This window comes from Homarus americanus, unplaced genomic scaffold (assembly GCF_018991925.1).
Source record: "Homarus americanus isolate GMGI-L3 unplaced genomic scaffold, GMGI_Hamer_2.0 scaffold32583, whole genome shotgun sequence".
Taxonomy (NCBI): domain Eukaryota; kingdom Metazoa; phylum Arthropoda; class Malacostraca; order Decapoda; family Nephropidae; genus Homarus; species Homarus americanus.
Window position 1 is genome coordinate 8,210,574 of NW_024713129.1, and position 15,296 is coordinate 8,225,869.

At 42.6% G+C, this 15,296-nt stretch overlaps 1 protein-coding gene across 1 annotated transcript; it reads right to left on the reverse strand.

Annotated features, from left to right (window-relative positions):
- Positions 1 to 634: 634 nt before the first annotated feature.
- LOC121871043 lies at positions 635 to 3,712 on the reverse strand. The gene is given in 5 exon segments (XM_042373124.1): positions 635 to 1,260; positions 1,262 to 1,444; positions 1,446 to 1,833; positions 3,426 to 3,436; positions 3,701 to 3,712. Coding segments are annotated over 5 exon segments (1,092 nt in total). The 3' UTR covers positions 635 to 762.
- Between the last annotated feature and the right edge of the window lie 11,584 nt (positions 3,713 to 15,296).

A 15,296-nucleotide genomic window follows, 5' to 3' on the forward strand; every position in this document is an offset into this window, starting at 1 on the left:
TTATAAATGCTCACCTTAACTATTTCCTTGGTGTGACAATCAATTGCCAAATGACCTTCATGTCCGTATTTATAACAAGTTTTCCTCTGTCCAGCATAAAGGAAAGTTAAACTATGGCCACCTACTGTTACTGATGATGGAATATTGTTCTTTAAATTTACCTTGAAGGTTCTTGTCCCATTCAACAGTATGGCCGCTGGTCCTTTTGTGTACTTGTTCAGCCTCACTCCTTCCACTTTACCACATTTACTTATGATGTACATTATAATTCATTTCCCATTTCAAAGGGAGCATCTTTAACTGATACATAACTTAAAGTATTACTAAAATTCATCACTTTATCAATCTCATCGCTGTTAGGAATTTTTTTATGAAAACGAAGGTAAGCACTGGGAGGCTTTATTCAACTTAATACAACATCAGTATCCATAGATCTGTATTAAACAGAATAAACAGGAATTACAAATTAAGAATAACTAAGCTTCAAGTAACAGAATTGGCTTAACACAAATAAACATAACATAAGAAATATAAGAGAACTTCAAACAATATAATCTAGAGCACTTAATCAACTAAGCATAACACATCATTCACCCCTGCCTTTAAAACAACCCATCAGCATACAATTACAGTGTATAATCACCCAGATAGGACAGGGAGGAGGCTGAGTTGGCGATGCATCTGGCTGCCGATTTCCCTCGTGTTCCGCCATTTCCAGCTGCTCGTCCCTCTCAGCTACCGGGTGTTCATTGAAACATTCATCTAAACTTTGTTTAGGAACACGTTCAATGCTGGCCTTGTCTTGAAGTGTCTCTCTGCCTGATTCAACACCTTTGGATGCGAGATGGCGCAGAGACACTGTGGTTTCCCCTCCCTCTGGAATCTGACGCTCGCATATTGCGGATTAACATCAAGTAATTCCACCTCGTCCACCAACGGATCATATTTACTGTAACGTACTTGGAGCTTGAGATACACAGTCTTTTGAGTCGTTAACCAGGTAGGTATTGCCCTCCCACTGGCCGATCTCTGTTGGTAGCCAAACATCCATTCGTGCAGAGTGGTATTAGTGGCAGTTGACAGCAGCGATCGAATGTAGTGGAGAGCATCCACGAGGACATCTTCCCAATGAGTAGTAGGTAGTTTTCTGGATTTCAGCGCAAGTGTCACTGTTCTCCAGATGATGCCATTATAGCGCTCCACTTGACGATTAACCTGGGGGTTGTAGGCGGTCGTCCGACTAGAGGCAACTCCACGCTGATGCCAAAAAGTGCTCCAGTTCGCCCGACAGGAACAACACTCCACGATTGGAATGAATATAGGCTGCCATGCCAAAGATGGAGAATAATGAGCAAAGACATTTTATCACAGTGTTTGTCAACAAATCAGAGCATGGGAAGGTGAATGGGAACCTCGAATATTCATCAATTATAGTAAGTAAATAACCGATTTCTTGTCTTAGAAGGAAGTGGTCCCTTGAAATCCATATTCAGCCTTTCAAAAGGCTGAGTAGCTTTTATGAGAGTACCAGAGTCTGATCTGAAGAATCGCAGCTTAAGTTCCAGACATGTAGAGCAAGTGGCAGTCATCGCCTTTACGTCACTGATAAAGTACGGTAGATTTCTGCTCCGTACAAAGTGCATCATCCTTGTAACGCCTGGATGACATAAATTATTGTGAAGAGTCTGCAGATCATCTGTAGCAGATACCGAACTGCACATGCGTGAGAACGCATCCGCGGCAACATTTTCTTTGCCAGGACGATAGACAATGTTGTAACTGAAGCAAGATAGGTAAATTCGCCATCTAGTGATCTTCTCATTCTTTACCTTGCTCGAACTTTTGGGGTTGAACATGAAGGCGACTGACCTCTGATCCATGATCAAACGATAAATGTTTCCCAATGAAGTAGGGTCTCCATTTTCTCAATGCCTCCACTATGGTGTAGGCCTCCTTTTCGACAGAAGAGTGCTTCTGCTCCGAAGCCGTGAGTGTCCTTGAGAAGAAAGCCACAGGTCGACCAGACTGACTCAATGAAGCAGCTATAGTGTACTCTGAAGCCTCAGTTTCCACAAAGAATGTTTTTGTTGGATCTATAGCAGTCACTGCTGAGCCGGCGATGTCATGTTTAAGGCCTTCAAAAGCTTTGATTTCCAAACGTGACAGTGGGAAACCTTTTGCCTGTGCCAAAGGGTGGATTTTCTTGGAAAATCCAGTAATCCATTGGAAAAAATGTGCAAACATTCACCTTAGCACGTCGAAGTGAGTGTGTGTCGTGTGGTACAGGAAGGTCTAGGAGGGGCCTCAAGCATTCCTGGTCAGGCTTGTTTGTGTCATCACTAATTGTGTAACCAAGCAAGTCAACAGACGTCAGAGAGAAGTTGCATTTGTCATCATTCAGCATTTGAGGTTGACGTCATGTTCTGCCTTATCGCGACCACACACTGTCACATTGTCGATGTATGCAAAAGTGTTGTAGTGGATTTCTCCCCTACAAACGCTGTTTGTCGCTGAGTAGCCGACCCCACCAATTCCCCAGTGTATGCCTCGTGGTCTAGGTCAACCTGCGCCGCCATACATCACGGAGCGGGTGTCAACTATTAAGCCACGCCTACCCCCGCTATTTAAGACCTGACCTCGTGGTGACCTGTCTCTTTCTACCTACACCAACCAGCTAGCAACACCTCCTCATCCTCCCCCGCCTGCCTGGCGGTCCTCTCTCCCGCCGGCGAGCATGGCGACCCACAAGCTGTCCTCTTGTGAGCATCCTCACCAACCAGCTCTCTCTACATCACGCTTGTAACCATGCTGCCTTCCCAGCACCAAGCTGCATTGTACATCCAATACAACATGTATATAGAGAGCACATTGTGAGTTTCCTTTCTCCATTCCATCCTGAGTGAACACCAAACAATCTCATACCCCACAAATGGTGACTCCCGGAGATTCGCACTCACACAGGATGGAGGAGAAACTGATCACGCTCCCAGTCTTCAAGCAACATGGAAGACTGGCTTATCCACACAGAAGCAACTCTCATCGGCTCTACAACTACTGTCTCTACACAGCAGGTTAGACACCCTAGAGCAGCTCTGCTACTCTAAGCAGACAGTCACTCCTCTTCTGACCCCAGAACACCCGTCCTGCCTCAGACGCCGACCCCGGCCCAGCAGTAACCCTTGCCGCCCCTGATGCGGTCTCTGTTCCTGAGTGCGGACCCACACACCCCTCTTTTCTCCCTCAGGTACTCCCTGCTAATGTCCTGCACCCTGCTGCTGTCGTGGACCCAGCTGCTGTCACGAGCCCTCATCCGCTTCTGCTGAAGCAGCCCCTGCTCCTGACCCAGGCCCACACACCCCAGCAGGTGCATCTGACGACTCTGTACCTGCCGTGAGGGAAGCACAACATTCATCGCCTCCACACACCCTTTTTCTCCCTCTCTTCTCCCACAGATAGTGTGTATCTAGACAGTTGTATCCAGCGACAGGCTCATCCACGCCATCGCCGTTGTCTCACATGAGGCATGCATCGCCCGTTTTGCCTCACATGTGCTAAGCAACCCTGCAGACAACAAGTCTCCTACACCGCCTGGAGGGAAGGGGGAGTATTGTAGTGGATTTCTCCCCTACAAACGCTGTTTGTCACTGAGTAGCCGACCCCACCAATTCCCGTGTATGCCTCGTGGTCTAGGTCAACCTGCGCCACCATACATCACGGAGCGGGGGTCAACTACTAAGCCACGCCTACCCCCGCTATTTAAGACCTGACCTCGTGGTGACCTGTCTCTTTCTACCTACACCAACCAGCTAGCAACACCTCCTCATCCTCCTCCGCCTGCCTGGCGGTCCTCTCTCCCGCCGGCGAGCATGGCGACCCACAAGCTGTCCTCCTGTGAGCATCCTCACCAACCAGCTCTCTCTACATCACGCTTGTAACCATGCTGCCTTCCCAACACCAAGCTGCATTGTACATCCAATACAACATGTATATAGAGAGCACATCGTGAGTTTCCTTTCTCCATCCCATCCTGAGTGTGAACCAAACATCCGAAACCCCACAGTGTCATCTAGCTTCTCCTTCAGCATTCAAGACACTTCAGAATCAATAAACTTCTTGTCGTCATGTGAATAACGCCTCGATTTCACTGCTATTGGTTTGCAGTCAGGTAGTCAAACAATGAGGGAAATGGGACTTTAACAGCGGCAAGCCCACACACCGTCAGGGCGGGCTTGGAGCCTCCGAACGGAATTTGAACCGCTGAGTGGTGCTGTAGGAAGTCGTGTCCAAGAATAGCATCACTACAGAGGTCCGGCATCACAGACAGTCTAACATCATTGTACTTAATGTTATTGAGTTTCAGATTAGTAATACAATATCCCAGAACCTTCGAGGTTAGAAAACTATTTGCCATAGACACCTTTCCCACACAAGGGAAGAATTTTTATCCACGCATGTGTACAATACTAGAGCTGACAAAGCGTTCAGAGCTACCTGTATCAACGAGTGTGGTGACAGGAACTCAGTTTATCTTAGCTTTCATCACAGCCCTTGACAGACAGCCAGGAGAAACAGCAGAGAGTGTCGCTAATGTCGAGAATGATTCAGAGGTGACTGCAGAGGTGAACTTAGCAGATCGGCACACTTTAGCATAATGGCCTTTCTTTTGGCAGTTGAGACACAGCACATCCCTTGCAGGACACTTGGAGCGGAGGTGTCTACCAAGACCACAGAAGAAACATTTCAGATTGGCAGCAGCCACAGTTACTGGCTGTTCAGGCTGGTCAGTTGGGGCAGATGTGGGTGAAGCGCTTCAGGGCAATATTAATAGTGTCAGGTTGCATATATGAAATAGACTGTTTCTGGGCCATCTCCAATGGATGGGCCTGTTCATATGCAGTCTGCAAGTCGAGTGTTTTATTCTCAAACAGGCGCTGTCATATCTGGTGAGCTTGAAAATTACAGTCCTTACTCAGGGTCTTCAGTGCTTGCAGGTACTTGTCCAGAGTCTCTCTAGCTTCTTGACGACGAGTTGCTGAACTTTTCTGGCAAAGATCTCATTTTTAGGTTTGATGTAAAGCTCCTTGAGTCTGTTAACAGCATCTTCATATGAGTCACAGTCAGCAATGAATTCATAGACAGATTGTGCAACGTAGTTGATCAGGAGATTTAGCCTGTTCGGCTGAGTGTCCTCAGTTGTGAGTGTTTCCAGAAAGTTTGAAGAAGTTCGGTGCCAGTGAGCCCACTGCTTGCCGGCTGATGGTGTTTGGGTCTACATCAAAACAGTCTGGCCTCATAAACCTCTCCATCATTAAGTTGAATAAATTGTTATGAAAACAAAGGTAAGCACTGGGAGGCTTTATTCAACTTAATGCAACATCAGTATCCATAGATCCGTATTAAAAAGGGTAAACGGGAATTACAAATTAAGAATAACTACCGTAAGCTTCAAGTAACAGAATTGGCTTAACACAAATAAACAAAACATATTATAACATAAGAAATATAAGAGAACTTCAAACAATATAATCTAGAGCACTTAACCAACTAAGCATAACACATCAATTCTTATAGTTTTGCCTTCACATTCATCACAGAATTTGTCAAAAACAATGTTTTCCCCAAAGTTCACCACCACTTTATTGTTTCTTAATACAGTAGTTGAAAGCCAACTATTTGTTCATGTTATATTTTCAGTGTGTCAATATTGCTTTACATGCATTTTCATATTCAGGCTTACCTGAAAACAACAGACCGATAAAGTCTTTTCTTCTTTAGGGGGGTGTGTACGTCCCCATTTCAACTGTTTTATTATGTCACCTGCATATGGTGTTCACGGCCTGGTGAGGTGGACGGCCAATGCCACAAGTTTTCCAACAAAAACTGGCAAACTCCACAACCTCCCGAAATTTTCTTTACATCTACCCGTGCACTATGACTTTATGGATTTTGTAATACACTTTGGTCTGTCAAAGGCAGCTGCAACAGCTATATTTCCAGGAAAAACAGAGAGCTTCATGATGTCTGCTATGTTGACTCCTGTTTTCTATCCTTTCATATAATTTAAATTAATAGTTTTCATCTTATGTCTTATGTCTTACAAAAGAGTGGAAGAGGCTACTGCAAATCGAATGTTGCGTATTTAAGGGACAGATTTTCAAGCTGCAAATGCTTCTGTCTTACAAGTTTCAGAAAGTCTGGACTCCTATTACAGCAGGTGTAAATTCCCTGAGACTTAAATAACAAAACTGCAGAATGCTACATACAATTAAATAATACATTACTAAACAAAAAGATATTCTAATTTTGAAGGGAAATTTTTATCAAGTAAGCAAAGCTTACCTTGCTTCTCAGGAATACATGCCACTGACTATAACCAAAATTCCAATATCACACTGGAGACATACATACATATTAGTCAATGATGTCGAGCAAAATACAGCAGGAAGACTCTCCCTCCACACTCTACTCGTGAGGGTGACCCTTGCTTTCTCTCTCATGACTGCTGCATGACTCTTGCCACAACACCCACACACCTCTCACATAAACTCTTCAAAAAACTCGAACCCAAACCGAAACAGACTAAACCTAAGTGAACCATCATTAAACCAATGAATGAAGCATCACACGTTTTCGTACGGCTTATGGTGCCTAGACCGCCACTGCAACGCTCCAACGACAGTCCCTTCGGGGTGCTCCGCCGGTCGTCTAAGTTTTTTTTGATCGACTGCCAAGGAATTCAGTACACAGTCTCCATCGGCCGACTGAAGCCGGCCACATCGATGAGGACAAAGATGTTCCCGGCCCCAGCATAAACAGCCCGACTGACGCTGCCTCCATGAGCGCTGCAGAACCTGCAACTACGCCACCACTACGCTCATATCTGTGAACAAGGTCCAGACATGTAGTGCGGCTGACGCATCGGTTTCAATGCGTCACTTTCCTTATAAATGGTCATCGGGAGGGGGCCGATGTAGCTACTGAAGAATACCTACACATTGTCCTCTACTTGTATTTCAACTGTTATGGATTAAAGTACAGTGTAATGTAACTTAACAGATGCCTAATACATTTTTGTAACTACAGTAGTTGTTTTGTTGAGTCGGCTGGCTGATGTGGCTGGACTTGTTTCCAGACTTGAGCCAAGACAGCTCGTTCAGTCAGCCTGTATATATACACTCATGGGTGGCGTCGGAACAGTCACTCACTTTCAGCTCTGCACTTGTGCACAGTTCTACTCACCACACAAATAAACTTGCAATCGTAGCCTGAGTTTTCTTCCTGGACCCAGTACTACATATAAATTCAGTAGTTAAGATTTCCAAATTTCGTATTCAAAATCTATATGCTGTTAAACAGTTTTTGGATAGACTAATTAGGTGTCTCATGGGCCCAGGCTAGACCAGCAGGGGATCTCGGAGTAGCAGTGGGACGGTGCATAGGCCCACTGCCATGTGGACACATCCTGGCACCTACCAACCATTGCCCCGCTGCCTTGCGGATTAATCTTGGTAGGTACACTCGGAAACCATATTCTCTAGCCCACCTGGGTCGGTGCTGGAGGTTAGTACAGTGTCCTTTCTGGAGGAAGGCCCACTCTAACTATCACGAGGCAACACACGCACGAACAACACAGTCATAGTCGGCAGTATAGATGATATTATGTATAAATATTGTATATGGCATTTTATACTGTGCATTATCTTCATTATATATGAACAAAATGAAAAAATTATCATAGGTTGTAGTTACGAAATTATGAATGGAAATAAACAGTTCCAAACCACCCAGTGAATCCACATGTCGTTTACAGCGCTTGTGGCTAGACCACGATGATTACACCACACCCCATCTATATCTTTTATTTCCCATCATTCGTGTAACTATATGAAAAATCGTGTTTAATTTAACTACATTTCAAAAACCTTAATTACATGTAGATCAGTCACTCCTCATTTGACACACTTATAGTGTAATACGTTGACCATCCCACCTGGGCACATGGAGGTCCACGGTAACTCTCAAGGGGCAACATCCTTGCATTTATTGAGAAGAGTTAAATATATATATATATATATATATATATATATATATATATATATATATATATATATATATATATATATATATATATATATATATATATATATATATATATATATATATATATGCTGATAACCACAAAGAAAAAAAAGTATATTTACCTATTACACTGGCGGAACTATACCTACAGTGATTTACTTGCATATATATATATATATATATATATATATATATATATATATATATATATATATATATATATATATATATATATATATATATATATATATATATATATATATATATATATATATATAAACAGGACCCACATTCATGATCGTGTATACCCTTACTTGAGGTGAAGTATAATTTTTTATTTAGCTCATAAAATTCATACAAATTATCCCGGCCAGAATATAATTTACATTGCTGGAATTCTTACAATTTGATGATCATTTTGAATATAAACATCATAGATTTTGCATTAGACATACAAATTTTAGATATAATGTTTACTCTGAGTAAATATGTTATCTTTTGTGCAAAATATATGACATTTATATTCAAAATATTCCTGGTCTTACAAGCAATCCAGCAATGTCAATTATATTATCCTAACTTTAGTGTGAGGTATTATTTATTACTAAAAAGGTAATTAGTCTGGTTTTCCCACACATTTATCTGGTAGGGAGGGTTGGTGGGGGATGGGGGGGAGGGAGGGACCGACCGACCATCTGGCACGGTGTGAAGAATATTTATTTTTTATTAACTGAAGATATTTGTTTTAGCTCATAAAATTCATACAAATTACCCGGCCAGAATATAATTTACACTGCTGGAATTCTTACAATTTGATGACCATTTTGAATATAAACATTATAGATTTTGCATTAGACATACAAATTTTAGATATAATGTTTACTCTGAGTAAATATGTTATCTTTTGTGCAAAATATATGACATTTATATTCAAAATATTCCTGGTCTTACAAGGAATCAAGCAATGTCAATTATATTATCCTAACTTTAGTGTGAGGTATTATTTATTACTAAAAATGTAAATAGTCTGGTTTTCCCACACATTTATCTGGTAGGGAGGGTTGGTGGGGGGAGGGTTGGGACCGACCGACCATCTAGCGCGGTTGGAAGAGGAGGGGAGGCAAGGTGTTACGAGATGGGGATTTAGAATATAGTTATACGTCTACCCAGATCCCAACAGGTAACAAAAAAACAAAAACAAAGACAATCGGACTATAAAAGGGTAGACAAAGGATGCGAGTTTTCCTTGTGTATAATAAAGTACCATAAATCCCTTAACAAAATATTCAGCTTATAAATTACCCTTAACCAAACTTAACCTAAACATTAACAGTAAATACATATTAATACAACATAAACAATAATTTTAAACCTGGGCGTGGGGAGAATATTCTGAATCAGCACTTAAGTGGGAGCTGATTATTTGTGAGCAGGCTGAATGTAGTGGGTAGTCACCACGTGGGGTTTTAGAGGATAAGATGATCCTGTGGTCACTTCCCAGAGCCAAGTGCCTCTCCTCGAATTGGAGCTCACAAGGAACTTGGAGGAAGTGGCACCACCTTCAGGATATGTAAGAGAAAACCCAGTGTGGTAGCTAAGAGCCAAGTCATACTAGTGTCTGATCCCTAAAATGGGCGTTGTTAAATGGTGCTGGGTAAGGTAAGATCAGGACAATAGATACGCGTGGATTCGTAATGCTGGGTGGAGGTTTAAGCAACACACCCCCTCCAAGACACCTCCGTGGCGGGCAGGCACCGAAGGAGGTGATCCTCCAGGTGCGTCTGGAGGTAGGTTAGCACTGCATTTCCTGGAGCTCGGGATAAAGAGTCTGCAATCCTGGTTGGATGAACTTGAGTGGGTTATGGTGGTGAAACTAAAGGTTGTTTATTAGGCAAGACTGAGAGGTAACATTCAAACTTCTTTATTACCAACGCACCAGAGCCAGAACGCACTCCTTCTCTATGGTCGAGTAGTTGGCTGCTCTGATCTTTTTCAACTTGGCAGAATGTATGCCACAGGGGTGAGGACATCAGTGGTTGGGTGGGTTGGCTGGGGCACAGCCCCCCACTCCGACACCACTAAGCGTCGATTTGCAGATGGGCAGGGTGTAGTCAGGAGGGTGGACTACAGGCAGGCAGGAGGCTTTGGGCGGTGGGAAAGACTGGTCACCTCGGTTCCAGATGGGGACATAGAACTGTAAGTGGAGTCTGTGAGGGTCCGGCCACGCTGGAGGAAGTTGCACAGAACCAGCGTAACCACACACATCCCAGGAGGCCCGCACAGTTCCTTCCTCGTCCTTGGAGTGGGAAGAACCAAGATAAGCTCTAACGTTTGCGTCCTTGGGTCTCACCACATACCATGCCCAACGATATATGTCCCAGGTATAATCACTGAGGCCCGACCAAAAACAGATTAGCCAGGTTTATGGTGAATCAGTCTCTTGCGATGGGTACGAAACAGTATCTCCAAACGCACAGATGTTCGTCCCCAGCTGTCCAAACACCTACCACCACCAGGTCATCCAGGTGAGCGAACGTCCCACCTGAGTCATGAATAAGGTAGTTGATGACCCTCTGGAATGTGGCGGAGCATTAGAAAAGTCAAAACCATAACCAAATATTGAAAAGACCAAGTGGGTTATAAATGCGAGATTATTTTTTGCCCTAAATGGAGTCCCACTTGGTAATATCCCTTTCAATAGGTCCCACCATTTGACAAATTTAGCTGGCCTATGCGCATCTATTATATCTTCAATCAAAGAGTAAAGGGTAGAGAGTCTGAGACAGTGACCTGTACTTTACGATAATCGGTACAAGCAAAGGAGTGCCATCGGGTTTTTGGAATGAGAGGCAAGGTGGTAGGGGTACTAGGCTCAGCTAAGTTATGTTTTAACAAAAAATCTACCTCCTTTTTCATAATCTCTTTTTTTTTGTGGTTGTAGTCGATAGGCTGATTGCCTAATAGGTTGTACATCATCTGAAGTTAGCTTAATATCATGTTTAAGTATATTGCAAAACCCTGGGGTCTGGCTGACTAGGAAATGATGATAATAACCCATGAGATCTTTGCTTGAGAGAGATGGATTCAGAACAGAAAAATACTCATCAAGTTGTTGGTATGTGACTGTTAGCAGGGGAGTTTCTTTGGGTGGAAGTCTAAATTCTCCAATAGGTCGTGTCATCTGTCTCCGGCTCCGGCCTATTGACAAAACCGTATGTTACAGTTGACTTATAGCCTCTGGGATGTCTTCCTCTGACTGCCTGGGTGTCGGTAGGTTCGCAGGATTAATGTGAACAAGTTGGCCAGATCTTTTCGTCATAGTATAGACTATATAGTTTAAGGGAGATAGTTTATTAGCAGTTGACTTGAAGTTTGATGGAACCGTTCAAAAGCAACCTTGGGATTATGGGTGTTAAGCGAAGATGGCTAATAGTCCACACTGATTAACATGCTTTTAACGAAGATTAGCATAAATGGAAATTAGTTGCCCTGATCGGATTGGATCTCTTTGGAATCTGGTGAAAAGGTGCAAAGATGTTTGATTACGTTTGCAAGAGTGATGCTTTTAAGGAAAACCTCAGGATAACGTGTACTGGTATCCATAACTGTGGCGAATTGATTTCCTTCTTGATCTTTAGTAATGGTATTTACAATCTGACAATCTTTTCAAATGGTGTAGAAAATACTGGGATGAAGCAATGGGGAGCTGCTGGTATACTTTTCATTTGGTTTTCCTACCATTTGACAAATATGACAAGATTTAGGTATTTGACACATCCTACAAAGTCCAGGCCAATAATTGTTGGAGGGCTTTTATATGTTTTCAGGATTCCCAAATGTCTGAAATACCATCATAGGCAAGAGGCAATTAATGCTGGTCTGACTGAGGTGGAATTACGCCCTTGATGTATTTCAGACCACGTGTCTCTAACGATAACGTCAGGGCTATGGGCCTCATCCGCTACTCTGATATACAAAAACGCCGGAAGGGTGTTAAAATCTTTACCCTCAACTGCTGCAGTGATTTATTCAAAGATGGATCAGATTGTTGGGCTTTAACGAGCTCATCCTTACTAATGGTCTTATTGTACAGATGCTTCTGTGGTGGGAAGATATTAGGGTGGTTTTAAGGCGAAGGGGCCATTTGCTTGCACTCTGTGACCGAATTTGACAACCTAGATGGAAAAATGAATAGTTTCTTAAAGGTCAGTGGTGGAGTTGACGGGTAAGGGAAGTCCGACTGTATCTTTATGTTAGGAACCACTAGATCTCCTACCAGTCATTATAATAATAAATGAATCGCACACAGGCATTGGGTCTTTCCTTATGGCTATTTGCACTTCCCCGGTAATCAAGGACAGTGGGTGTTACTTTTAGCTAAAGGGATAGGAAGAATGGGATGAGATCCAGAGAATTAGAACACACTCTCATTGAAAAGTAAGAAATCTGATGTATCAGGAATGACGTTAAACAGAGGAACAGATTGTGCTGCGCCCATTGTTATCACTGAAGTATACGAATAGGAAAAACAAGACCCTGATTGAAATTTTTTCCCTCATAGGTGAATGAAGAAGAGATCCTGATGAGCGCTTTTACATTGAGGTATTTGCTATTGGTTTGGATTTGGGATGAGGAACTACTGTAATTGTTCGACACTTTTGGTGTTTACAAGTCTGGATATCATATGGCTGGGTTTTTACGGTAAGAACAAGTAAGCTTAGTTTGCATCAGAGGTAGGTGTGGGACCTTTCGACCGACCGCTCGTTCCCAAGGTTATCATCAGAGGAGGACCTAACATGTCCGGGAAGTACCACGGGTTCCTCTACTGCCAGTGACTCCACCGCTCTCGCGTCGCATCAGCCAGCTCAACACAATAGCCTAAATTAACCTCTCCGTACTCCTCCACGTAGCTGAATGCAGGCGTGCTCTTCGCTCTTCCTCCTCCAGGACTACCAAAGTTCCAACAAATCCACACAAAAATGTTAAGGTCTCTCTGTAGCCTCCTGGCACCATAGCAAAAAACTAAGCTTTTCTTGAGCAAACTCAACAAGGTCTTATTGGGGAGAATGGTTGGTGGTTTACGAAACTTCTGCCGGTATCCATCTGGCGTGATGGCATAAGGGTGAGGATATTCCTTTTTTACGTTATCATAGTCATCAGTCTGGTCTAAACAGTTATAAACTCTGAGCCTTACCATATAATTTAGGAACCCCTAACACTGACACCACGGTCCTTTGGCCCACTCATTCTTCCAACTATTTTCTCAAGTCCTAAGCGGCCCGTCCATATCGGTTCATCAAGCAGAACAAGGGAAAGCAGTAGCAGGGGTTAAAAGCAACTAGTTTCTCTCTTAATGCCACTTCTTTTTATTCCCAAGCGCTCCGATGTTAAGGTGACTTCTATCTCTCCTCTTACCTGTTAGTTCTTTCAGTCTAACCTCCCTGCTTAACTGCATTCATCATTTCTCATGATCCAACTTGGCCTGTTCCTAACTTGGCCTGTTCCAACTTTATTCATGCTCAACGGCCTGCTGCTCTAAGCAGCACCTTCCAGCAGCCTGTTCCATCCTTTCCTCATGTTCCAGCAGCTGTTCGAATCATGCTCAGCCTCGAGTTCTTTCATTTTGATTTGGAACTCGAACTAAACTCGTTCTAGTTCACGTCCTAATCGTTGTGTGTTTCTTCTTGAGGGCTAGCCATTAGAGCAACTTCAGGTGGGGAGGGTGGTGGATAGTGGTTGAAGTTTCTTGGTTTGTGGGCGTTAATCTGTCAACAGCCCAGTTCTTTTAAAACTTCTTGTTGAAACCAACACTGTTACATGATTTTTTCTTCGTAGTCAGTTGCTGAAAATGGGATAATGTATTGTAATAGTTGTATTTCTTTCCATTCTTTCTTTCAGGATATTATTTCCCAGCTACGGAAGGATTTTCAGCTCGTCCTGGAGATCTGCAAACCTGAGGTGGCCATTGTTAATAGGATAAATTAACTAATGAACCAAAGATAAGATAAATGGATTACTAGAAATATATCACGGCGGTGGATAGCTTAGAAGTCCGGAAGCTAACCAGGGTTATACTAGAAATTACACTTATGATTATTTGTTCTTCTGAAGATCATAGATGGATAAGAAGAATTAATTGAAAGAGAGTAGGGCGTATTACGGCATTAATATAAAATCCAGATCCTTAACCTGATATACTTGAAAGAGGAAAGAGGCGTGTCTGACATTAATATAAGATCGGATTAACAACCTGATATGCTTGAAGAGGAGGCATTATTACGGCATTTATATAAAGATCCGGATTAGCAACCTGATAAATGGTATGATTATTTGAATGAGATAATGAGAAAGAACAATAATGGGCTTTATAATTACTGTGGGGTCCTGGTAGGCGGAGACGTCCCAAGATATCACTTCACCTAAACTAGTGACTATGGAACAGCCTGCTCTATGGGTGAGGAAATTGACATTAAACAGATCCAGTTCTTCCCTATAGATAAGACTTACTACCGACTGCCCGTTAGCCAATAGCAAGGTAAGCCTTATGACACTTGGAACCTAATATCTAAGGCTGTCCTCTTACTGTACGGAAATAATACCAATATATGCACACACATATGGAAAACTTAAATACCATCGTAATTGAACAAGTGACTGGGAGGAATAATTAACACTGAGTAACAAGGAGGAAGGAATATATGGTATAGTGCATTGTCCTATCCGCATTAAGCCAATTATTCTGAGTTAAGGGATTTAGAATATAGTTATCGTCTACCCAGATCCCAACAGGTAACAACAAAAAAAAGCAAAAGAGACAATCAGACTGTAAAAGGGTAGACAAAGGATCTTGAGTTTTCGTTGTGTATAATAAAATTACCATAAATCCCTTAACAAATATTCAGCTTATAAATTACATAACAAACTTAACTAAACATTAACAGTAAGCCATATTAATACAACATAAACTTAATTTTGAAACAGAAGTGGACGTGGAGGCAATACCTACAGATGAAATTGCTGTTGAGGGGCTGAGATGGCGTAGTGGGCTGAGTGTTGTGAAGAAAAGCTGATGAGTAGTCACTGCGCCGTGGGTTTATGGGATATAGATGATCCTGTGGTCGCTTCCCAGAGCCAGTACCCTCTCCTCGGTTGGAGGCTACAAAGACTTGGAAGTAATATAACCAACTAGAGATAACGGAAAGAAACCGAATTGGTAT